Source organism: Sminthopsis crassicaudata, chromosome 6 (genome assembly GCF_048593235.1).
Source record: "Sminthopsis crassicaudata isolate SCR6 chromosome 6, ASM4859323v1, whole genome shotgun sequence".
NCBI classification, from domain to species: domain Eukaryota; kingdom Metazoa; phylum Chordata; class Mammalia; order Dasyuromorphia; family Dasyuridae; genus Sminthopsis; species Sminthopsis crassicaudata.
In genome coordinates, this window is record NC_133622.1 from 202190645 (window position 1) to 202215797 (window position 25153).

At 40.3% G+C, this 25153-nt stretch overlaps 1 protein-coding gene and 1 long non-coding RNA gene across 4 annotated transcripts in view; both read right to left on the reverse strand.

The window, feature by feature from the left end:
- The window catches only part of LOC141547048 (uncharacterized), a 98504-nt gene extending 96361 nt beyond the window's left edge, over window positions 1-2143 (reverse strand). The window contains exon 1 of the long non-coding RNA XR_012483497.1: window positions 1838-2143. This is a non-coding gene — a long non-coding RNA (uncharacterized LOC141547048). The remainder of the gene's footprint in view (window positions 1-1837) is intronic.
- A 1813-nt stretch (window positions 2144-3956) lies between these two features.
- The window catches only part of INSC (INSC spindle orientation adaptor protein), a 172744-nt gene continuing 151547 nt past the window's right edge, over window positions 3957-25153 (reverse strand). For all 3 annotated transcript variants that reach the window (XM_074273170.1, XM_074273172.1, XM_074273173.1), the window contains 4 exons: window positions 14889-14955; window positions 10599-10754; window positions 9479-9555; window positions 3957-4193 (listed from right to left, as the gene is read on the reverse strand). In XM_074273170.1, the coding sequence (XP_074129271.1) occupies window positions 4065-4193; window positions 9479-9555; window positions 10599-10754; window positions 14889-14955 (429 nt within the window). In that variant the 3' untranslated portion in view covers window positions 3957-4064. The remainder of the gene's footprint in view (window positions 4194-9478; window positions 9556-10598; window positions 10755-14888; window positions 14956-25153) is intronic.

Below are 25153 nucleotides of genomic sequence, written 5' to 3' on the forward strand. Positions count from 1 at the left end.
CAGACAGAGAGAGAAAACAGAGACAGAGAGAGAAGAGAGAGGGAGAGACAGAGACAGAGAAACAGAGAGAGAAAACAGAGACAGAGACATTCAGAGAGACAAAGAGACTAGAGAGACAGAGACAAGGAGAGACAGAGACAAGGAGAGAAAGACAGAGAGACAAAGACTTGAGAGACGATACAGGCATAGAAACAAAGAGAAAGAGAAGGCAAGTGAGAGAGTGAATGAGAGAGACAGAAACAGAGACAGAGACAGAGATGGAGAGAATTTCTAGGTTCACTCCTTTTATCCTAGAATTTCAGCCCCAAGCCAGGATCAGCATAAACTCAATGGCAGCCTTCAATAAGCATCAAGAAACTTCTACAAGAAGCCTTTCCTAATCCCTTTTAATTCTAGTGCTTTCCACTTCATTATTTCCTATTTCTTCTGTAGATTTGCTTGTACATAACTATTTGCATGTCATCTCTTCCAATAAATTGTGATTTTTTTCCCAAGGGTATGAACTGCTTTAGCCATTTTTTTTAGTATGGTGCCTGGTACAAAGTAGATGCTTAATAAATGTTTACTGGTTGTTTATTGTCTTGAGTGATCATAGTTCCAGATCCCAATTCCTGCTCCAAACCCCCAATGTGACACATTTTGTAGGTCTTGGCATTCCTGGTTGATCTCATGCCTTAAATTCAAAAGTCATCATCCCAGTCTCATCTTCAGGCTAAACCTTTATGCCTTGGTCTATGAGCCCAAACTCCCTTGCCAAGAGTCAGATAGTCCCCAGATCACTTGTCTAGGACATGAAGGATCAAAGCATGAAAGCAACAAGTAAACTTGGGTTCAAATCCTTCCTAGTCATACAATCCTGGAAGTCATCTAAGTTAATGCTTCAGTTTCTTCTAATCTTTAAAACCAGGAGGTCAGACTAGATGGTTTTCAAAGTTTAAGTTCTAAATTTAGGATTTTTCAAGATCTTTAGGTTCTGAATCTAAAATGTCAGAAATATTTGGTCCCAAATGTTCCAAACAAAGCTTGTGAGTACCAGAGGCTGCACAGAGATGACTAATGGATGATACTCAGTGACAAATGAAAAACAAAGTGTTATAATGGACAAAGGACTGGAAATACACTCAACAGACTTCTGAGCTCAAATCTTGCATTTGACAACTGATGTGTGATCACAGGTAAAATTACTTGAAAAATCCTGTGTCTCAGTTTCCCCACCTATAAAATTGGGGTAATATTATCTCTTACAGCTTTGCCTCATGGGGTTGTTATGAGCATCAAATGAGAACATGAATAACAGAGGGCTTTGTGAAATCTAAAGCATAACTTAAGTGTCAGTGAAAAACATGACAAGGTCAGGCCATCCTGGGGCTGGAGCATCAGGTAAACAGATCCAGGCACAGGAAAGTTATGGAGCATAATCAAGACTCTTTTCCCCAAGACTCCAGGAAGTCTCCTGAGACAGAACCAGGACTGAAGGATCAAAAATGCTCTCTCAAGCCTGTGGCGAGAAGATCTTTTCAATGAGAAGGAATCTATAATCTTCACCAGTTACTGAAGGGGTCCAGGACACAGCACTTAACTCATGAATCTTTGTTATAAAGTATAAGCTCCTTGTAGTTCAGGAACTCTCATCTTTGGGACACCTTATGCACTCTTCTTTGCCTCAGGAAGAAAATATTATGAACATGATTAAATTTCCCATAGATATCTTTTATTTTGCATCTATATCCTAGAGAGCAGAGAGAAATAGTCTGCCAGTGAGCAGGATGATTTGTTAGGCAGATCTAGTCCCCACAAAACTGTAAAGTCAACAGACCTTGTGTAGGAAGCCACTTACCTCCCTCTTTGTGCTCTATTCCTCACTGCAGTGAAATATTTTCCCTCCGTTGTACTCATAATACCCTAGCTTCCCAGATTTGATCCATGCATTGACAATTAACTGTTGATGTGTTAGTCACAGATCAAGTGAAGTTTGACCAGGAGATGGTGCTTGAAAGGTCATCTAGACAATAGCCAGTGATTGGAAATGTGGGAAACCTGTGATGAGAAGTAATGCACCTAGTAAATGAAGGTCAGCTTCCTAAAATGCATTAGTATAGGAAGAGGATCAATGTGGGTTAATCCAGGAGCTGACGTGGGGATATTTGGCAGAATATGGGAGGTCTAGTAAGGCATGAGTTACATAGGATAGACATAAATTGATGAGGGTCTTTGAAAACCCCACCAGAAGTTTTCCTGCCTGGTTCAGGTGAAGAGAATTAATTCAGCCTTAAAAGACTTCTTCTATGTCTCCTTCAGGTAGATAGAGAACCTAAGGTCAGTTTCATTCCCTAGAAGGATGGCAAGGGGGGTCCAGGTGGGCTACCCAAGCCACTTAAGGGAAAATCCTGGAGTTGGGATTGGGGGAGATTGAGGCATTCAATGGACTTAGGGACCTAGAACCTGATTCCTATATACTAGCCTGAAAAAAGCAACTAAATTAACATTTGAAAAGAAAATCCTTCATCTAAATGGAATGTATTTCTTATGATGGGATTTAAGGCATCAGAAGAGATCTTTGCTGCCTTTCTGGTACTCCTAAAATTAAATCATATGACTGGCTAGCTATCCAGAAAATCAGAATTTAAAAGAAGTTGTTTTGCTGTGAATTTGAGATCAAAATATGAACAGCTCTGGTTGTGGGTCACCCAGTAGCTTTTTCACAGAACAGAGCAAGGAAATGGGAGTGAGAATTCCAAGTCTGCCCAACTCAAGAGCCAAAGACATAGATCATCATAAATTCTCAGAATGTTCTAGCTAAAAGGGATCTTAAAGAAAGTCTAATCTGAGTTCTTCAGAAAACAGACTCCTTCAGGCATGGAAAACAATGTTCAATTGGACATTTGCAAAATGTATTGGTTACAGAGGAAAAAAAAAGATCTTCTGGACCCTCTCTGCCTCCATCCTAAAGTCAACAGGTCCACTTCTAGGCCATTGACTTTCTCCTTCTCCAGTCTGATGCATCTGGGAATAGGTAAATGTTTCACAATTACCTCTCCAATGCTTTTAAATTTAATCTGAAATAACTGACATTTTCTCCATTGATTTCTTGAGTCTAGACAGTAAACAATATAATAATCAAGGCCTGACTTGTAGCATCTGCTGATTTCTGAATCATAACTGATCATGATGAAAATATAACAATCTGCTCTTGCTAGCTGTATGAGTCGCCTCTAAAACACCCTTACGTATATCCCACAAATTGCCATATTTATGCTTAGTGAGATCTGATCCTCTAAAATCACATCTGGGACTCTGCTTCCTTCTGACTCTTGACAATTAAATGCTCAAGGTTCTAGAAGTCCCAAAGAGGGGGAGGAATATATATATTTGTGCTGGTTTCAGATAGTATTCAGGGATCCATATATCTATTACTTGGGGAAAATATACTTATCCACAAAGACTAATACATGTAAAGGTTATCCTAGAACAGCTTATAGGTTAAGCAAGACCTTGGTCCCAGAGAAGTGAAATTTTAGTCTTTTATGTACTATAATCAGAAAATTCAAATTCAAAATTTTCATTATTCCATTTGAGAGGAAGAGAGGACTCTCCTTCCCCAAACACTTCCACTTCCAGAACGTTTTGACTTTATATTTAATTTAGTCTAAATAATGGCTGAGAATTTTTAAAAGAGTACAATAAACTACAAAACTACAAAGTGGCAGAAATACGCGAAATCTACAGTATAAAAAATGTGGCAAGATTGCATTGTAATAGCATAATTACAAAATAAAGTGAAAGCATTCGTGATCCTTTCTAGCCTACTAAACATTTCGATATCTTTAAACAAAAAAATAATAGAAGTTAAAAAAAATAACAGAGGCCAGGATGGGTAGCCTGATATGTTATCTCTGGACTTAACCCATCATCCTCCTAGTCAGATAATAAGTTAGTATAAATAGGAAGCTGTGGGCTATAACAGAACATGCATGTATTGGGGGGAGGAGGTCTGGAGGTTCCATGATGCTGGTCAAATGGGAGGATGACTTGTTCCTCTTCCTCATTTCCCACTTCTTCCCATCTCATACAAAGCTCTCTTCCATGTTCGCACACAGGAGGAAGGAGTCCACCAACCGAGGTTTGACAAGTTGTTGGAAATCAGTGTCCTGGAGGCCTTCTGGGCAGACCGCTGCCAGCGTGCGTAAGGCAGCCTTATGGGAAAGAAAAAAAAAAAAAAAAACAATTTCAAGGTGGATGAAACAGGCATACAGTTGGAAGCAGCTAATTGTCCATTCTGATGGGTTACTTTTCATGAATGTCATAAATATCCCAGATTCCTGGGTTGTCCCATCTAGAAGGATCTTGGTTTCCATTCAGCTCAATTCAACAAATATTTATTATACACCAACTGTAAGCCAAGCCCTGGACCAAGTACTGGAAATACAAGCCACAAAAACAAACAAAATTTCCCTATTCTCAAGGTAATTATATTTTATTAGGGGAAACTGCACATACATAAGTCAGTAAAACCAAGCTATATACAAAATAAATACAAAATTGGCATGGCAGCTAGGTGATGCAGGGGATAGAGTGCCAGACTTGGAGTGAGGAAGAATTTTTGTATTCAAATCTGGCCTCAAACATTTGCCAGCTCTATGATCTTGGGCAAGTCATTTAATCTTCATCTGTAAAAAATGAGCCATAGAAGGAAATGGCAAAACACTCTAATATCTTTGCAAAGATTGGGGCTCACAAGGAGTCAGACGTTCCTGAAAATGACTAAACAACAAGAACAAAACAAAATCAAAATTATTTTGGAGGGATGGAGAGGACCCATAAGAGAGGAAATTAGGAAAGGGCACCTGAACTGAGCTTTGAAGGAATTGGAGATTCTATGAGACAGAGGGAAGAAAAAAGGATAGATGACTGGGGACTACAGTGGCTTCAGTAAAGGAAAGGGGCCAAAATGGTCATTCTGGAAAGGTTCCAAAAGGCAGAACAAAGGCCAGGCAGCCCGTGTCGGACAGACAGGCCCCTGGTGGACATGTGTGCTAAGAAAGCTGGTTCACTGGACCACAAGGAAGCAAATCCCTTGATGTCACTTAACCCTGGGAAGGGTCTAAAAGACAGCCTGGAATGAGGTGAGGGGAAGCAGTTAACATGAAATCAGTAGACCCAGGGTCCCTTCTGCAGCAGAAACAAAGTCCATTCACATTGCTGAACCTCATCTGGAAAATAGGAAAATTTTAACTTACTAATACCTGTCAGATATATACTAGTCCAACCAGGTAAATATTACTGAGGAGGATTGTGCAAAGTAGGAAGTGATGGGTGTAAATGAGAGAACCAGGCAAAGAGTTCTGGAGAATGCAAGAGTGCCCTCTAAGTATGGAGAATGGCCTGATGAATGGTGCAGTTAGGAGAGGAGGAGCCAATGGTCTGGTTTGGCTCAAAGGTTGATTATGGAAAGGGGGATAAACAGGTAGTTAATACATCAGCACTTTAAAGTTTACAAAATACTTTTTTTGCTATCTCATTTGATTTTCACAATTATTATTGTTATTAAGGTTATTGTTATTCCCATTTTACAGATGAAGATAAAGATTAGATCCTGTGAGGCTGGATTTAAATGCAGGTCTTCCTAACTCCAAATCTAACAACTCATCCAAGTAGATCAAAGTCAGATTGTGGAAGGTCCTCTAAATTCCTAGAAGATAATTTAGCTGTTATATTTATTCTGTCATAAGATCGTATACTTAGAAGGAACCTTAGAGACCATTAAATCTAAAAGTCTCATTTTACAGACAAGGAAATGGGCACATAAATGTCTAGTGATTAAGATCACCTCGCTGTAAGTATCTGAAATGGGTTTGATCCCGAGTCTTTCAAGTTTGAGGCCCTGTCCTAGGGTAGGGAAGAGATGGTACCCTCAGATTGGGGAGAAATAATGGAATCAAGGATCAGGACTTTTAAATGGGAGGAATTTCTCTCTTCTCCCCACCAAAAATAAATAAATTCCAGTCCCAACTACCCCATTCCTCTGAACAGTGGCAGCACAGAGAAAAGCTGGATTCTTCAGTCAAAAGGCTACATCTGGTACTATGGCTCTATTGGAGGGAAACAGAAAGAGATAGACTGACAGACACAGACACAGAGGAAGAGAGAGACAGAGAGAGACAGACAGAGAGAGAGAGAGAGAGAGAGAGAGAGAGAGAGAGAGAGAGAGAGAGAGAGAGAGAGAGAGAAATACAGAAAGATAGACACAGAGAAAGAAAGAGAAAAGAGAACAGAGACAGAGTGACAGAAACAGAAAGACAGACACAGACATAGAGAGATGACAGAGACACAGAGAGACAGAGACAAAGAGCAGCCCAGCCCTGAGGATCTAGAAGAGAGCCAAAATCTTCAATTCAATAGCCTCAAAGCTAGCTGAAACTCATTCTCCCTCATCCCCAGCTACTTGACATTCAAGAAATTTTCTCCTCTGACGTCTGAGGAGCTAAAAGCATGATGCCTCTGATTCTCAGGCTGAAAATACCAAGTTATCGAGCTGGACCATCAGCCACCCAGGGGCGATCTTCATTAAGAAAAATCAATCCTGTCTGTGCAAGGTGACGTTACTTAGCCTGGCTAACGGAGATGATATTTGAAAACTCCAAAGATAAATTTCAGAAAGGAAAAATAGCAAACAAGACAGAACCCCGGCTGAGCCAAGTCAAGAGTTAAGCCCCTTCCCCTATTACCTTCCATTGTAATTTACCAGTGGGGAAGATTAATCCCCTCTCCTGGTCAAACCATCCACCCACAACCATATTTACTAAGCACCCACAAAGAGTAAACCTCTGTTCTAGGTACTGAAAGGGAAAGGGAAAGGTGAGTAAGACCCATTCTCCCAAAGGGATAGGATATTGCATTTCCTTACCTTCTTGACATAGTTATGGGCCCATAGTTATGGAATATTTCATTCAATGTGAGATTTGTTTAAGTCATTGGTTAATTTTTATTCTTTTTTTTTTAAATAAGGGATTTCTCTCCAGGAGGAGGAAGGGAGAGATCTAATGGGAAATGAAGATGAAGTAAAAAACAAAACATGTCAGTATTTTTAAAAGATGAAATCCTTAGCCTAAAACATCTAAGGTACTAAACAACAGGGTGCCATTAATACATATTTATTAGCAATTCAGAAGACAGGATAGGACAGAAAAGAAGGAACATAGCCCAGTCCCCTACCAACAACAACACTCACAAGTAGGGAGAAGGTAAATTCGTAAGGTTCAGGGAGGGTTCATCTGAATGCCCATTGGTTAGATTGAATGGTCAAAATTAGGTTTAGAAAGAACTGTAGAGAAGGATTTAAAGGACATTCATCCAAACTGCAAGTTGAGATGAGAACACTAGAAGGGAAGGTTAACAACCCATTGAAAAGGAAGCCATGATGAAATCATTTTTTTAACATGAAAAAAAAAGACACTGAAGCTGTCCTCAAAGAGCTTCTATTCTACTACATCTAAATAGAGAGAAGATAATTTAAGAAGGGAGAGATCACTTATCACTGGGAAGATGAGAGAAGGCTTCAAAGAGTTGGCACATGATATAATCTTTGAAGGAAGACATGGATTCTTAAGAGGAATAATTAAGGGAAAAGCACATTTCACACATTTAAATGAGTTGTATAAGTGAGTAGGAAATGGCTTCCAAAATATCTTGGTACCAGATTGTGGAAGACCCTAATTGCCACAATAAATAGTTTATACTTTATCTTAGAGGCAATAGGGAGTCACTGAAGTTTTTTGAGCAGTAGAATTACACAGCCAGACTTGTGGGATTTCATAGTAGTTAAAGGCTCAAAGAAGTCATTAATTAACCTTTCAAGATCTCAGTATTATCATCTATAAAATAAAGAGGCTGGATTTGATAGGATCTGTGGGCCCTTCTAGCCCTGAATATCTAGGTCCAGAGTATTAGGCGCCATGTTTTAAGTACAACAATGGAGCCTGATTGTCAACAGACTATTAAAGACCATCCCATAGGAAGATGTTTTTTCATTGAAATAAATGGTGATGTTTTGCCTAGAGAACGAAAAACTTGAGATCTGTGGACATGACAGCTTCTTCAAGGATAAATATGATGATATCATATGGAAGATAATTAGTTATGTTGTATTTGGCCATGGTAGTAACAACGGATGCATGTTGCATTAGATATAGATTAATGCATTGATGAATAGAAAAAACAACTAGAACTATTCAAAAATACAGTTCACTTCCTTGGGAAAGGTATCCCTGGAGGCCTTCAAATGGAACCCAGAAGGGAATTCCTGGTTGGGAATTGGGCAAGGCTGGAAGTTGTCTGAAACACTATCTCTGAGATTCTGTGATTCTATTGAGGAAGTATGATCAAAAATTATCTTAGGAATATCCTCATTGAGCCAAAAAGGCCCCACACACACCAAAATGCCCACAGCAACTCTCTTTGTAGTAGCAAACAATCAGAAACAAATCCAATGCCCAATAATTAGATAATGGGTGATCAAAGTGTGATAGAGAGATGTAATGAAATACTACTGTACAATAGTAATAATAATTAAGAACTCAGAGAAATGTAGGAGGATGATATGCTCAAAGACTGCAACATAAATGGAAGGAAACTAAACTGATTAATTATAATAACTGAAATTGCCTTTGGAAAACAGATGAGAAAAATCTCTTTCTCCCTTTTTTATGGAGGTGGAAGGGTATGGGTATGGAATTTGCCTATTCTATCAGATTTCAGGTCAAAATTTTTTTGTTTAGTTTTTACTTAACCATTTTTATTCTTTGTTAGAAGGCACAAACCTCTGGGTATACTTTAAGCCAGCCCTAGGTCCTCAGTCCTCAGAAGCTGCTAACTGGGAGGCTCTACCACCCAGGAGAGAGGGAGAAAAGGACCAACCTTCTTCTGGGATCAGATCATTCAAATGCCTAGAACCTCAGAATGTCAGAACTAGGAAGAACTTTAAAAAACAACTAGACCAAGCCTCTCATTTTAGCATTAAGGAAATAGCTGTACTTTGACTGATATCAGAACCAGAGTTAATATTAGCTGATATTTACCCAGAGCTTTCAGGCTTGCAAGATATTTTATGAACATTGTCTCGTGATCTTCACAATAACCATCTGACGCAGGCTTTATAGATGAGAAAAATGGGGCTGAGGGCAAGCCAGGTTATACACCCAGAGTTATGTAGGTAGTAAGGTGGAATAGGAACTTGGGTCTTCATGATCCCCTGTCCCTGGGGTTTCCGAATTAGACCTCAGACCTGCTGAGTCCCAGTTTGAAAGCCCCACTATAAACTGAAAGACATGCATAGAATTAGAAGGAACTTTAATGGTGGTCCAGTCCAACTCTTGAGTTTTACAGATGAGGGAAACTGAGGCTGGGAGTGGATAGGGAACTGGACCAAGGGGTAGCCTCTGGGAAGGAGGGAAGGATGAGGATCTGGGGACCGGGAACTCACCAGACATGCCACAAGCACAGAGTCACTATTGTTCCTCTCAGCTGGGACCCAGCAAAGTTCCGTAAGACGAGGCATACCTGCAATCACAAGGCACCTGTGAATCCAAAGGGTGGTCCCAGTTCCTGCAGCCCTCCATCCCCCCTTGCTCTGTTCTCTCAGTGACATTTCTGGAGTCCTCCAGACAGAGCCCTGCTTTCTGTAGGGCTCGATGCCTCGGGGGCTGATCTGGAAACCTCAGACGGGTGCATCTATAATCATGGACCCAAAGTGTGTCAAAGATAGAAGAAGGTACCTTAGAAACCATCTAATTTTGTTATACTATGTTATGGAAATGCTTGTTTTATTCCATTTATTAACATTTTTAAAAGAAGAAGAAATTATCTAATCTATGGGGTTACTTACAAAAAATAAAGAAGTTTGGTTTTGATATTTTTTTAATATTTTGGGAACTGCATTTCCCACCTAGTTTATTTCCTTTGTAATTCTAGGTATTTTATTTTATACATTAGGAACATGATTCTGAAGAGTCCAGAGACTTCGTGAGATGATGTCAAAGGCAGGGACCCTCAACACAGAAAGGTTAAAATCTTGGATCCATCCAGTCCTCCTCATTTCACATTTGACTAGCCTTGGGGTCACATGACCTAGACCCACATTCTTCTCCCAGCCTGGCCATTGACCCTCCTGGTGACTTCCATTAAGTCACTTCCTCATTTTCCTCAGCTACCAAGAGAAGGGGTTAGAACGGTTGATCTCTGAGGTACCTTGGTCCCATGACAATTGACAAAACAGAAATTTAGGCACTGGAAGGAACTTTCCTGGAGCCATATACCTATAAGAGACTGACTAGTTTCAAACTAACAATATTAATAATAACCATTAAAATTATAGGTAACCTTTACATAACATCTGCTATGTGTGGAGACACTGTGTTAAAGCTTTATGAATATTATCATACTGGACCCTCATAACAGCCCGGGGAAGCTCGGTCCTATTATTATCAGCAGGATCACACAGCTTGTAAGCATTTGAGGCTGTATTTGAACACAGGTTTTGAACCGACCGACGGACTGACAGCTGTCCAGTTTATAACGTCCTCCCCGACTGACACCCGACTTACACCCAAGCCTGATGGCTTCTCGAGCCACGTCGGTGTCCCGGCTGAGGCGAGTGAGCGTTACGGCGGCTTTCTGCTGAACTCTCTCACAGGCAGCCACCTCAGCTGGGCTCCCAGACAGGGGCTTCTCAGACAGCATTCCCATGAGGAACTGCAGTCCTAGGATGGAAACAGGGACAGAACTGAGAGAGAGAAACCACAATTTGTCCCTTTCTCATTAAAAAACCAGCTGGTTCTGGTCCCCTCTCTTGACAAGGGGCATGGGTGGAAGAACCAGGCTCCTTTCTGTGAGACACAACACATCTTCAGTAGAAAAAGCCCTGGCTGGAACAGACCTGAGTGCAATCTCCCCAAGTCTCAGTTTCCTTTTCTGTAAAATAAATGGGTTAAACTAAATAAATCCCAACATCCCTTCTAGCTCCAAATCTCTGATGCCCATTTTCTCCTCTTCCACTTTACCTTTCCCTCCATGATTCTCTCAATCAAAAAAACAAATCTTTTACATCCTTTTAGGAATCCTCCATGAAACATCCCATGATCTCTCAAGCACAGACATGCCCCTTTTCTTTATAACACTGTATATAATTATAATTATATTATAATTAATATAATAATAAAATAAAATTATAAAATAAGAATAATAAATAAAAATAATATAATAGCCCCAGTACAATATAATATAAAATACTGGATTTAGAACTGTAGGGATCTTAGAAACAATCTAACCCAACTTCCTCCTCCCATTTTGCAAAAACAGAAATTAAGGCCAGAGAGAGAAAGAAATTTGGCTGAGTTCATCCAGGGGCACGCCTCCCACTTCATGTCTCCTCAGACTGTTCCTCCTGGCACCTGAAGGCTCCCACTATCACCCATCTATTTGAGGTGTGTGAGTCATATGTTCCTAATGAGATTACTAAAGCTCTTTGAAGGTAGAAAGCAGGTCCCCTCCCTTTGTTCCTTCTCCACCTCCCACAGCTCAATGCAAGCTCAGAGCTCTTCCTGTTTGAAAGCTTCCTGTTTCAATTAAATAAGATTTCCTGAGCATCTCTCAAGTCCCTTCCTCATTTGAAAGAGCACAGAATGACGGAGAAAGCCTTAGGCTGGGAATTAGGGAGCCCTGACCTCAATTGGGGTGATCTCTGAGTCAGTGTGGCTGAGTATACACAGTGACTGGGCTTGGAAGTAGGATTCCAATCCGGCCTCAGGCATTAACTAGCTCCTGGGTCTATGACCAAATGCCCGGTGGCAGAGGCGATGCCCACAAATTGGAAGTTATACTTAGGGTGTAAAAGTCATCTCTTTTGGTTGGTATGACAGGGACCATCGGGGTTCTGCTCCCTTTTAAGGTACTGTTACCTCAATTCTAAGAAACTAAAGCAAAAGATCCCATGCTATGATATCCCATGCTATCCCATCAATGTTGGGATGGACAGTTAAGGCTAAGTTTCTTGGCTTGGAGAAAAATACTTCCTAACAATTAAAATAATTAAAATGAGGCTGCCTTGGTAGAGGCTCCTTGTCACTGGAGGTATTCCATCAGGGACAAGATGTATTCAAGCAGAGAAGTATAAAGTCCTCTTGTACGAGGGACTAAGTTGAAGGGGATTTATTGGAGTACCTGCAGCAGTGGTCTAACAGAATCAGTCTGGAGGTATTGGCTGACCACTGAGCGGGGACATTACAGAGGGGACAGCTGCTCAAGTGCACTAAGATGCTATCTGAGGTCCCTCCCTATGCTGGAAGCCCAGGATCCTGCTTCGGTTGAAATGATGTGCTCATGTTCTCCATAATGTATGTTGTCCATAACGTTCAGGTGAGAGAAAGTCAGATGAGCAGACCTTCAGGGTACTGAGTCCCCTGCCCAAATAACAGTGGTCACTCCATATCTCCAAGCTTCAATAGCACAAGAAGACCAGCCTACTGGCTTACTTATAATTGTATCCTTATCTCTTAGCACAGTTCATTTGTTATTACACATATTTTATTTTGTGTCTTTTAAGAATTATCCAGAGGAAGGGATCCATGGGCTTCCCCGGATTAGCAAAGGAAGCTTTGGTTTTATGATTACCAAAGGCATTCTAGACATACACACACACACACACACACACACACACACACACACACACGCACACACTCATTCACACATACTCATAGTCACACATGCATTCACACACTCACGCACACAAAAGGTTTTAAGAACCCTGGTCTAGTCCATTTCCTTGCCATATTAATGAGAAAAATGAGACCCATGGAATGACTTGGCCAACATCACACAAGCCAGGATTTGAATCCACTTCCTCTGACTTTAAATCTAGTTTTTCACCTGTTCCCTTTCCCTGCCCAAACCTACCAACCTTACTTCCTGCCCATCCACAAATCTTGTAGCATAATGAGGTCCTGCTAGAATATAACAGGATGGTAATGACTTACAACTCATCAAATTGGCTCTTGTTGGACCCAGTGCCCCAAGATCCTAGAGCTGGAATGGAACTCCAGAGGTCCACCTGGGCCAGGCCTTGGTCTTCAAGCACTCAAATGTCTAACCATCAAAAGCAAGTAGTTATTTATTATTTCCTCTAAAGCACTTTTGGCAGCTGGGTGCACAGTATACATATATCAGGCTCATCTTCCTGAGTTCAAATCTGACCTCAGACACTTACTAGCTATATGACCCTATGTAAGTCATTAAATCCTGCTTGTCTCAGTTTCCTCATCTGTCAAATCAGCTGGAGAAGAAAATGGCAATGGAGGATTATCTTCCTGCTGATCTAAATCTGGAGCTCTTTGCCTTTTTTTCTGTCATGGATCCTTTACGAAGTCTAGGGAAGCCCACTGTTGAAGGATGCTAAGAGTTCCCCTGAACTTGTCCTTTTGAGTTGCCATATTTTTCAGAAACATTGGTCCCAGAGCATGCAGGAAGCCTTGAATGTGTCTAGGATAAAGCTAACTCTGAGCTAACATAATTTGTTGTTGCATCCCAAGCCAGACTCCCTGTGTGTCCTTGGGAAGCAAAACAGATGTGCCAGGATGGGACAAATGGCCTCTTAAAATAGCGTTTTTAAATATATATATATATATATATATATATATATATATATATATATATATATATATATATATATATATATATATATATATATATATATATATAATAAACTACAGAGGATTGCAAAAGTGAAACTCACTTATCAAAACATTTTTTTTAAAAAAACAAGCTTATGAACCTCCTTGATAACGGACTTCCTCACTGTATTTTGAATCCCAAAATATAAAAATCTTAGAACACTAAAGTGATCATCCAGTTTTCATTCCCCATGCATGGAAACTTGTTCTTATTTTTGAGAAGTTTTGCTCTCAAAGAGTCTTAGCTCAAAGAAATGGTCACCCAGGCTCTGTGGGAATACTTCCAGTGACAGAGAGCTTACTACCTCTTCAGGAGCTTAGTTTGTTAGAAAGGATTGGTGTTGATGGCAGTCTTCATCACAAAACTATTGGAACTGGCCTGAATCACCTTGCTGTTGAAAGGAGCCACGTCTATCAGAATTGATCATCATATAATCTTGCTGTTGTTGTGTACTATGTTCCCCTGGTTCTATTTACTATGCTTAGTATCAGTTCATGTCAGTCTCTCCAAGCCTCTCTGAAATCATCCTGTTGGTCGTTTCTTATATAACAATAATATTCCATAACATTCATATATCGCAACTTATCCAGCTATTCTCCAACTAATGGGCATCCATTCAATTTCCAGTTCTTTGCCACTACAAAAAGGGCTATTACAAACATTTTTGCACATGTGGGTTCTTTTTCCCTTTTTATGATGTCTTTGGGAAACAGACTCAGTAGTAACACTGCTGGATCAAAGGGTATGCACAGTTTTATAGCCCTTTGGACATAGTTCCAAATTGCTCTCCAGAATGTTTGGATCACTTTACAACTCCACCAATAATGTATCAGTGTCCCAGTTTTCCCACATCCCTTCCAACATTTATCATTATCTGTTCCTGCCATCTTAGCCAATCTGAAAAGTGTGTAATGGTACCTCAGAGTTGTATTAGAAATTGTTGATTTATAATATCAATATGGATCCTGTCTCCTCCAAGCTACTTATTTACCTTTCAAACCCTGACCTCTTCTTAACGATGGGTTCCCAGATATCTTTTTGGGCCCAGCCCTCATCCCTGTGAGGGAAGGTTTCACAAAGGTGTCCTTCCCTTCCCAGCCCTCAATTCAGAGCACAAAAGCACAACAAATTCTCTTCCTGTTCTGGCCATAGACATAGAAGATACATACCATCCTCCTGTATTATGTCTGAAGCACACTGTTCCAGGACAGACATGTTTGCCAATATTGTCACAATCTAGAAGAAAATACATTGACTCAGAAAGTGAATCATATAGTGCAAAAATCCTTCCTATTTTGGATGAAAAATCATCTAATATATGGCTCTCTATTTACCATTTGCCCAGGCATTTAACAAAAATATTTCCTTCAGTCAATGTGGTATCCCATCATCTCACAGGATTTCCATGATGATGGGTTTCCATTTATTGGGTCCAATTTCACTGGACCTAATTTCCATTTATTTTTTCTGATTATATATGTATTTTAACTTTTTAAATACACATTTCTTCATGAATAATTTTGGAGAGAAAAATCAGAACAAAAGGGAAAAACCATAAGAGAAGAAAGAAAAAAAAATGAACATAGCATGTGTAAGTTTATATTCAATCTCCACAGTTCTTTCTGGATGCAGATGGCATTTTCTATCAGATTGTTTGTTGAGATTGCCTTGGATTGTTGAACTTCTGAGAAGAACCAAGTCTTTCATAGTTGAATAACACACAATCTTGCAGTTACTATGTACAATATGTTCCTGGTTCTGCTTGTGTCACTCAGTCTCAGTTTGTGTAAATCTTTCCAAATCTTTCTAAAACCATCTTGTTCATCATTTTTATAGAACAATAATATTATATTACTTTCATATACCATAACTTATTCAGTCATTTCTCCCAATTGATGGACATTAATCATTTTCCAATTCTTTGCCACCACCAAAAGAATTGCTACAAATATTTTTGTACATGTGGATCCTTTCCCTTTTTTATAATTTCCTTGCAAAGGAAAAGTATACATGGTTTTATAGCCCTTTGGGTGGGCATAGTTCCAAATTGTTCTCCAGAATAGATGGATCATTTCACAACTTAATTTTTAAAAAAAATTTTAAAAAGAAAAATAAAAAATAATCCAGCTTATTAATTGGGGAAAATAATTAAGTTTAAAATGTTAATATTAATAAGTAGAATTTATTCAGTGTTCTATATCTCTATAGATATATATTATTTAATGCTCACAATAACTCTAGTACATAGATTCCATGATTATCCCCATTTTAAAGATAAGGAAACTTAAGGCTGAGAGTGGTTAATTTATATTACCTGATTATCACACAACTAAGTACATTTTTAAATCAGGATTTAACTCAAGTCTTCCTGACCCCAAGTCTAGTACTCTTATCTATTATACCAACTCTTAGTTCTGCCATCTGCCTTCAAGCAGAACAAATCAAATCCCTCTTCCCCAAGATATATAGGGTGTCCCCAAAGTCTTTGTGCAGTTTGAAACCTTAATAACTTAAATAGCAATTATACGATAATCATCATTATTATTGTTATTATTATTGCTTAAATAACTTTTTAAAATTGCACTATTAAATACTTGAAGACACCTAACACATCCCAATCCTTTCTGCTATTCCTCCAACTTCTACCTATGATCCTGACTTGTACCCCATCTCAACATCTACCATTTCAGATTGTCCTATAGACAGGTACACTTCCTGCCTCATTAAAGCACCTGCAGGTATCATATTTTCAACCAAACCAGCTTTGCTTGTGATTAGATCTTTAAGTATTTCAATCCATTTGTAGCTTGTTGGGGAAGAAACCAGAGACACTAGGAAAATATCAAACTGTCCCCTCTGGGAAACAATACTGATTACCAAGACCCAGATCAGTTACCATTCATTTGGATCAGAAGTTCAAGGTGACTCATTTCCCCCAGCCTACACCCTGCACGTAAGCTCTCTCTGCTCTCTATGTGTGATGGGGAGCCAAAGTCTTTTGTCATACAAACCAAATGAGTGAGCAATAGACAGTGATAGATTCTTTCAAAATGGACACTTCATTTGCACTTCCATTTTCTACTAGGTAGTAAGTGTTATCAGCCTTGGAGCCACCAACTGCAGAATTCATCAGATTGAATTAGACCCTGTTAATGAAAACCACTGCCCTTTTGCAGAGACCATATCCCGTGTGGTTTTCTCAGGTTTAAGTGGAGAATTCAGTTTGTCACAATCTGAATAATCATACATCCCTTCCCTGCTTTGCTTTTGGTTCTCAGATCCCCAGTTTTATTTTCCTGCCTTGGAAACCCTTCTGCAGCTAGGACATTAGGAATCCATCAACCTGGAGCCATCTCTGAGACAGCTTTGATTTTTCCTTGTGAACTGGCAAAGGCCAAGCAGAAAAGGGATGAACAGGAAGCAAAGACAAGGAAAAGGATGGGGAAAGAGAGAAGGAGCCATGGTCCATTGCTGATAATGGACACAAAATGAGACTCAGGCTCCTCGATATCTACCTGCTCCAGATCAGGAGCTAAATAAATCTTTGCTGGTTGACACATTAATTGATCCCGTGAGGTGGAGGTCAACACATCTCCATGTGTTGTTGTCAGATTTTCTGCAACCTGTCCTTCTGATCCATCAGCACTGCTCACAGTCTGTTTGCTCAGCTGGCTCCCGGGGCATGCAAAAGAACAGGTGTAGGCAGACAGCGAAGGGAAATGGATTGATCAGATGGAGTGGAAAATGTCCCAGCAAACAAGTCCTAGCAGCCCAGAACTTTGCTGGACCCTTATCCTAACCCTGTCCTCGTCCAGAGAGAATTTTGACCTTGTTTGTGAAGGAAATAGAAAAATCACTGACTTGAGCATCTAGTCTAGAGAATTGGGTTCTAATTCTGATTCATGACTCAAGCAAATTGATTCATCTGTGTGGGTCTCAATTTCCTCCCTTTCACAAGGAGAAAGTTGGACTGGCAAGAGTTCCAAATTCCCTTCTTGTCCCTGTGATCTGTGACTTCTATGATTCACTGAGTTTTGAACTGTCAGGGAACCTAGTCTTTCCCCCTTGTTTGACAGAGGGGGAAACTGAGATCTACAGGCTTAAAACAACCTGTCTGAGGTGTAATCACTAGCATGCAGCAAAATTGGGATTCACCCTGACTCCATATCCAAGCCCTTTTCCACCCTACCCCACCACAGCCCTTAAATATATACTCCCACTATCTTCCTAGGCATTAAATTTGGCTAAATATGAGCTTCCAGTTCTCATTACTTCCTTTGTCCTTTCCCACCTAGGATCCAGCCTTTTAGCCTAGGATCCTGGCTTGCCTTGAAGCCTTCCTTCAGTGACAGCTCTATTCATTTCTATAATCAGCACCATCGATGGACAGCTCCCCACACTCTATGAGCCACAGACTCAGGACCTGCATCTCACCTTGCCAAGTTCAGCCAGCAAGGGAAATGACCTTAATGTTGTTCTGACATGGACCTGCCAGCTAAACCTACTGGTATCAGATCGGCTGGTCTCTAAGCACCTGTGACAAATCGTTTCAATGGGGCTGACTCTGAGGAGACCGAGTGATTTTTCACGTTTCTTCTCTCTTACTTTATGAGTTCTCCCAGATCTAGAATCTGCATCAAGAGCTTGGTTGGATATCAGGGGTGGCGTTTAAGCTTCATTGATCCCAGCAGCACAGCTCTGAGCATTTCTATCACACATCAAGGGTTTGCAAAGTATTCCCCTTTGTTATCTCATTTGATCTTCACCATGCTCTGGAGGGTAGGGGTTAGCTGACTTGTCCAGTCACATAGCTAGTAATTGTCTGAGGCAGATTTAAAACTGGGGTTTCCTAACTCTAGTCAGCACACCACCTAGCTGCCACCTGGTATAGAATGGAGAACTCTGGGCTAGGAGTGCTGAGACCAAACCCGGCCATTAACTCATTATGTGGGCTTGTTCAGGGGCAGGGAAGTGGAATTCTTTGAGACAGGTTATAATTTAATGGGAAGAGACAGAGACAGACAGAGACGGAGACAGAAACAGACAGACAGAGATAGAGACAGATAGAGTGAAGGAGGGGAGGGAGGAAAGAAGAGAAAGGAAGGGAGAAAGAGAGAAGGAGGGAATGGGAGAAAGAGAGGGAGGAAGAGACAGACAGAGACAGAGAGAAAGAGAGTGGGGGTGCTAGTGGTCACAAAGCTGAGCCCTACTGGGGTATCTTCAGAGAATCCCTACAGACTTGAAAATGCACCTCAGCATAGTTCAGTCAGTAATACAGGATGGTATTCAGGGAAGAAAAGGCCCATCTGCTCTCTCTCTGCCCCTTTCTACTGAAATAAAAAATAAAAAACACCTCAGAGGAAGAAGTACCAAAATGGCAGCATCTCTGAGATAAACAGGTGGCAAATTTATCCCATCAGTCCACCTTCATACTGAGTTTCTTCAGTCCTAGGGTTGGGATGAGGGTATTAAGGAAGCTTGGGGTGGGAGGTGCTGGTTCCATAGCCACAATGTATGAGTCGAACCAGCTGACCTCCTTGCTCCTTCCCAAGATTCTGACTCAGCGTGCATCCTCTCCATCATTCTGGGGCACTCAAGGGAAGTGGCTCCATCTGCTCTGGCTCTGGGACATAGAAGGAAGCTGATGAAAACTGATGTGGGGAAGGTGAGGGCAGATCTAAGTAGGAGAGCCCTTGAAAGAGTGAGTTTGAACGACAATAATGAATAAACCTGGCACCGGAGTTCTAATAGTGCATGTTTCTACTGGGCTCTTGTGTTTATACACCTTGAGCCAAAAGACATAGAAGCAGTCCTGACTACATCAACTACTATCTGTGATTTTGGAAGAGTCAATTTGCTTGATCATTCCTGGGCTCCTCTGCAAAATAGGACTGAGACCAGCCATAGTTACCTTGTTATGAGAACCAAAGATTAGAAAATGGAAAGGGAAGGACTTTGAAAACTGGAAAGCTCTGTTTAGATGAAAGGGTTGGTATTGCAGTACATACTTCCTCCTCTGTTCCCATGACAACCCATGAACCATGGGAGAGGGAAGAGTGACAGAGAGAGAGAGAGAGAGAGAGAGAGAGAGAGAGAGAGAGAGAGACAGAGAGACAGAGAGAGAGAAAGAGAGAGAGAGAGAGACAGAGAGAGAGAGAGAGAGAGAGAGAGAGAGAGAGACAGAGAGACAGAGAGAGAGAGAGAGAGAGAGAGAGAGAGAGAGAGAGAGAGAGAGAGAGAGAGAGAGAGAGAGAGAGAGAAAAGGGAGGAAGGGAGGGAGAAAGTTAAGAATTCTGTCCTTTGGAACCAAGTATATATTATATTTACTAATATATTAATATATTTGTTATGATTATGTGAACCTACAAAGTCTATTCCCTTCTGGGGATCACAATGAAATAAAGAAGTTGGATTAGACGATCTCTAAAGTATCTTCAAACTCAAAATACCATCAGAGGAGAGAAACTTTTTCTTTGGGGAATGGGGGTGAAAGGAGATTATGTATATGGAGGTCTGCTTAGAATGACAAAAGTTCTGTATATGACCTGGTTAGTTCAGAAAAAAAATTCAGCAAAAAAAAAATCATTGTTATAATGATTATTTCTCTCAGTTGGGGACAGGGAATATATTGGTAAATGCAGGTGGTATAAGAACAAAAGATAAATACAAGTTTGAGTTTTGGTGGGGGTTTTTAATGATTGAAGGAGAGTTAGCTTCAGACAGATGAGATTTTCTAGACAATAAGGAAGAGTTAGGAGAGGAGAGGTGACTCCTGATGGATTTCCAGAGGATGAACTTTCTATTCCCCAGCATTCTATTGACCAAAGCTCCCTTTTAATTGGTCCTTCTGTCCAGCTACAATAAAATGATAAATGATGGTTTAATTAAAGATTCTGAGTAATTCCAAAGCTCCAACATACCTCCTAAAGCATAAGAGAAAACTTCTATTATGATTGTGAAACTCACAACTTTCAGTTGTGTCCAGCTCTCCATGATCCATCCTAGGGTATCCTGACAGAGATACTGGAGTAGTTTGCCATTTCCTACTCTGCCCATTTTATAAATGAGGTAACTGAGGCAAACAGGGGTATGTGACTTGCCCAGAATCTCACAATTAGTGTCTGAGGCCAGATTTGAAATCATAAAGATGAATCTTGCTGAGTCCAAGTCCAGCACTCTACTGCACCAGCTAGCTGCTTCATATTTTATTGCATTTTATGAATGGAAGGGAAAAAACTTAGAAGCATAAAATATTAGAAGGAGTTCTAGTATTAGCTAATCTAACCTTCTCATATCTGATGTAGCTAGATATAGATCTGATCTCTTCATCCAATAGAAGAACAGACAGATCCAGAATAGGGATGATTTGCCATGCTCACACGGAAGTAGTTCTGGATCAGAGCCCATAACTTCAAGTATAGTGCACATTAATTGCTTCCTAAGTTCTTCAAAGGTGGTAGTCCCTGTATGGCACCATATACAGTTTCTGTCTGCTTTTCAGAATTGTTGATTAAGCAGACCATTTCCCATCCATGCTAAAAAAAAAAAAAAGGTTGAGGGACAAAATGTATTGACTCAGGACAGCATGGGCACTGACTCTATAGTGAAAGTCTAAGACTACCCAGCCTTCTTCAGGAGCCCTTCTCTGGGTTCTGTGACCCTCAGAAGTAACTATTTCCTATACATAAACAGACATTGTGGTATGGTAGAAATTATTGGACTAGAATTTGCAAAGCTTCTTAAAGGCAGAGAGTATTTTTGCTTTTATTTTTAATCTTCAGTGATTAGCACAACACCTAACATATAGTAAGCAATTAATATCTATGTGGATTGACTGAATGGTATCCTGTATCTGTTCACTAATTTGCTAAAAAAAACTTTGTTCCAATTCCTTAATCTAGTTTCAATTTCTTCTTCTGTAAAATAAAGATATTGTATGGAAAAGTTTTATATAAGACAAATATAACCTGATTGCTTACTGTCTCAGAGATGGAGGAGAGACAGGATTTGGAATTCAAAATTGTTTTAACATATTATTGAGGGAAAATAAATATATTTGAAAAAGATTATTTTACTCTAATACATTAATAAAACTAAGAAACATTAATAAAACTTTGTTAGTCTTTTTTCTAAGAAAATATTGGACTCAATGCTTTCTAGCTATGTGACCCTAGGCAAGTCACTTAACTTCAATTGCCTCACAAAAAAAAGAAAAAAAGAAAATATTAGAACACAGACTCTATGGGCCAGCCCATAATGGTTGTCAAAGTGTGATCTAAGGACCTCATAATGTCTGCAAGTTTAAAACTATATTCATAACAATGCTAAGCTATTTTAATACAGTAAACATCAATAGAGGCAACCCAAATGAACATGAGATATTGAAGGTTCTCAATAATTTTTAAGAGTATAAAGGGGTCCTGATGTCCAAAAGTTTGAGAGCTACTGATAGAAATACTTCTGCAGTTAGCCTTGGGTTCAAATCCTGATGTGGCCATTGGTTTGCCCTGTCAAAGTGTCTTCTTTCCAGATGGCAGTTCTCTGGCCTTGTGGGCTAAAAAATGCAGGATCAACAACAATCTCTGCCATTTAATTCTGCATGAGTCTTAATTTTCTCTTTTGTAAAAGAAAAAAAAAATGGGGCTAGACTAGATCAAAGGTTTCTGTGTTGTTTCTGTGTCACCTCCTTAGGCTGGCTGGCTAAACATACAGAATTCTCAGAATCTTAAGTGTAAAAAATAAAATACATAGGATTCCAAAGGAAATCAAAAAATATCAAAATCATAATCAAAATATTTTTAAAACAAGTTCACTGGAGCAGCTTAGTGCAATTGAGAGAAAATCAGATCTGGAATCGGGAGGACTTGAGCTCAAATCTGACCTCAGACATTTAGTAGCCAGGTGACCCTCTGCAAGTCACTTAATACTGATTGGCTCCCCTTCAAAAAAATAAATAATAAAATAAAGTAAAGCCCCATAGATCTCAGGTTAAAACTTCTGGACTAATTTATCTCCAGTGACCCTTCCACAGCTCTACAAATCTGTATTCTATCATCTGAAGGTGCTCTAAACCCAGGAATCTTTTGATTTATCTGAGAATACATCCTGTCCTGGAGGAAGCTCCTTTTTCTTGTCCTGCCCTGACCAGAATGCAGGGTGAGGAGGCCCCAGCCCCCACCCTCTCAGCCTGGCCCAATATGTCTTCCCAGAGAAGCATCAATGGATGTGACAGGTAAGAGGGGGCCCACCTGGAGCAGAGCCCTATTTCATTTTGAGTATATAGATCCCTGCTAGGTAAGAGATTCATTGCCGGAAGGCTCACGAAGTGTTTAATCTCTTAAGTGTCTGAGGGGATAGAAAAACATTTGCCCAGTAATTTATCTTCCTTGTCTTCCTCTGAGACTCCTGCCCACGAATGTGGGTGGTGGCTGCTTGCTCTGCTGAATTGATTCTGCAATTGTTTCCTAAATGGATATCCGGTTCTACTAAGAGGAAAATAGTTATAGATGGGAGAGGGAAAGAAGGAAAGAAAGGGGGAGAGAGAGAGAGGTAGAAAAAGAGAAAGAGAGAGAGAGAGAGAGACAGAGAGAGAGAGAGAGAGAGACAGAGACAGACAGAGACAGAGAGAGAGGAGAGAGAGAGAGAGAGAGAGACAGAGAGAGACCGAGAGAGACAGAGAGACAGAGAGAGAGAGAGAGAGAGAGAGAGAGACAGAGAGACAGAGAGAGACAGAGAGAGACAGAGACAGAGAGACAGAGAGAGACAGAGAGACAGAGAGAGACCGAGAGAGACAGAGAGAGAGACAGAGAGAGAGAGAGAGAGAGACAGAGACAGAGAGACAGAGAGAGACAGAGAGAGACAGAGAGAGAGACAGAGAGAGAGAGAGAGAGAGAGAGAGAGAGAGAGAGGAGAGAGAGAGAGAGAGAGAGAGAGAGAGAGAGAGACACGGAGAGAGAAAAGGAAGAGAGAGAGAGACAGAGGGACAGAAACAAAGAGACAGAGACAAAGAAAAAGAGATAGAGAGACACAGAGACAGACAGGGGAGAAGGAGGGAGAGAAAGAAAGAAGAGAAAGAGAGAAAGGGAAAGAGAAAAAGACAGGACTGAGAGGGGAAGGGGAAAGAGGGAGAGAGGGAAAGAAGAGAGAAAAAAGATAAAGGGAAAGACAGAGAAAGAGAAAGAGAGACAGAAAGGAAGAGGGAGAGAAAGATAGGAAGAAGAGAAGGAGAGAAGAAAAAGGGGAGAGAAAGGTTAGAGGGAGGGAAGGAGGGTACCTGACAGTCAGTAGTTGCTATATAAATATTAATTATTATTATAGGATTTAAAGCTGAAGGACTTTACAGATTATCAAGTTCAAATCCCTCATTTTACACAAAGGAAAACTGAGGCTTAGAGAGGAAAAGGGACTTGCCAAGATCAAACATCTAGCAAGAGGCTGAGTCAAGCCTTGAATCTTGGTCCTCCCAATCTAATCTTAGTTCCAACCCCAGCCCTGCTACTTTCAAGTTATGTGGTGCTGGATAAGTCACTTCCCCTCCTTAGAGTTATTCAATCAACAAGCAACAAGCATTTGTTAAGCACTTACTATGGGCCAGGAACTGTACTAAGTGTCAGGGATACAAGAAATGGCAAAAAAATAAAAGTAAAAATCAGTTCCTGCACTCCAAGAGCATAAGCTCTATGAGTCCATAAAATTCCTATAGCCTGATGAACTTTGATTCCCCTTTATGTACACGTTTGCTGTCTTCTAGGCCTTTCGATCTAACCTCCCAAACTGCTGCTTTATGTGAGTACTGAGGGAAGAATTCTTTCCTCCTTCCAACAAGGGACCTTTGTGCATACATACTGCAGCCAAGGTGGCCTTTGTGACTAAAGGGACCCTCATCACCAGTGGTCCGTGTCCCCACCCAGCCAATGAAGCGTTATCCATGGAATCAGTGACCCCCCAATAATCTGGAATCTCCAGACACAGCTGACTCTGGTCTGGCAACCCCATTCACTTTGATGAATATGATGAGATCTTTTATGTCAGACCTTTCCCCAAAGTCAAAAAGCAATTTTTGTGGTTTAGTGGAGAGAGCAGTGAACTTGGAACCAGAATGTCCATGTTTTCTCACATGCCTCTGTTGCCTTAGTTGCCTTATCTGTAAAAAGGATAAATACCTAAGCAGGCTGTTGTCACAAAAGCACTTTTAAACCTGAAAGCAATATAAAAATGTTAGTTATTCTCCTGCTGATTCCATCCTAGGAATATTGAAAATAGAGATGTAGGGATTTAAACAGGTGTTGGGGAAGATAATCCATTTAGAACTCATTTTACAGCCAAGGAAACTGAGACGCAATAGGTTAAATCACTTGCTCACGATCACATCTGTGTGATCTTGGGCAAATGCTGCAATGTTATTTGGGAGCATTTCCTAAAGCTCCCTTAATAA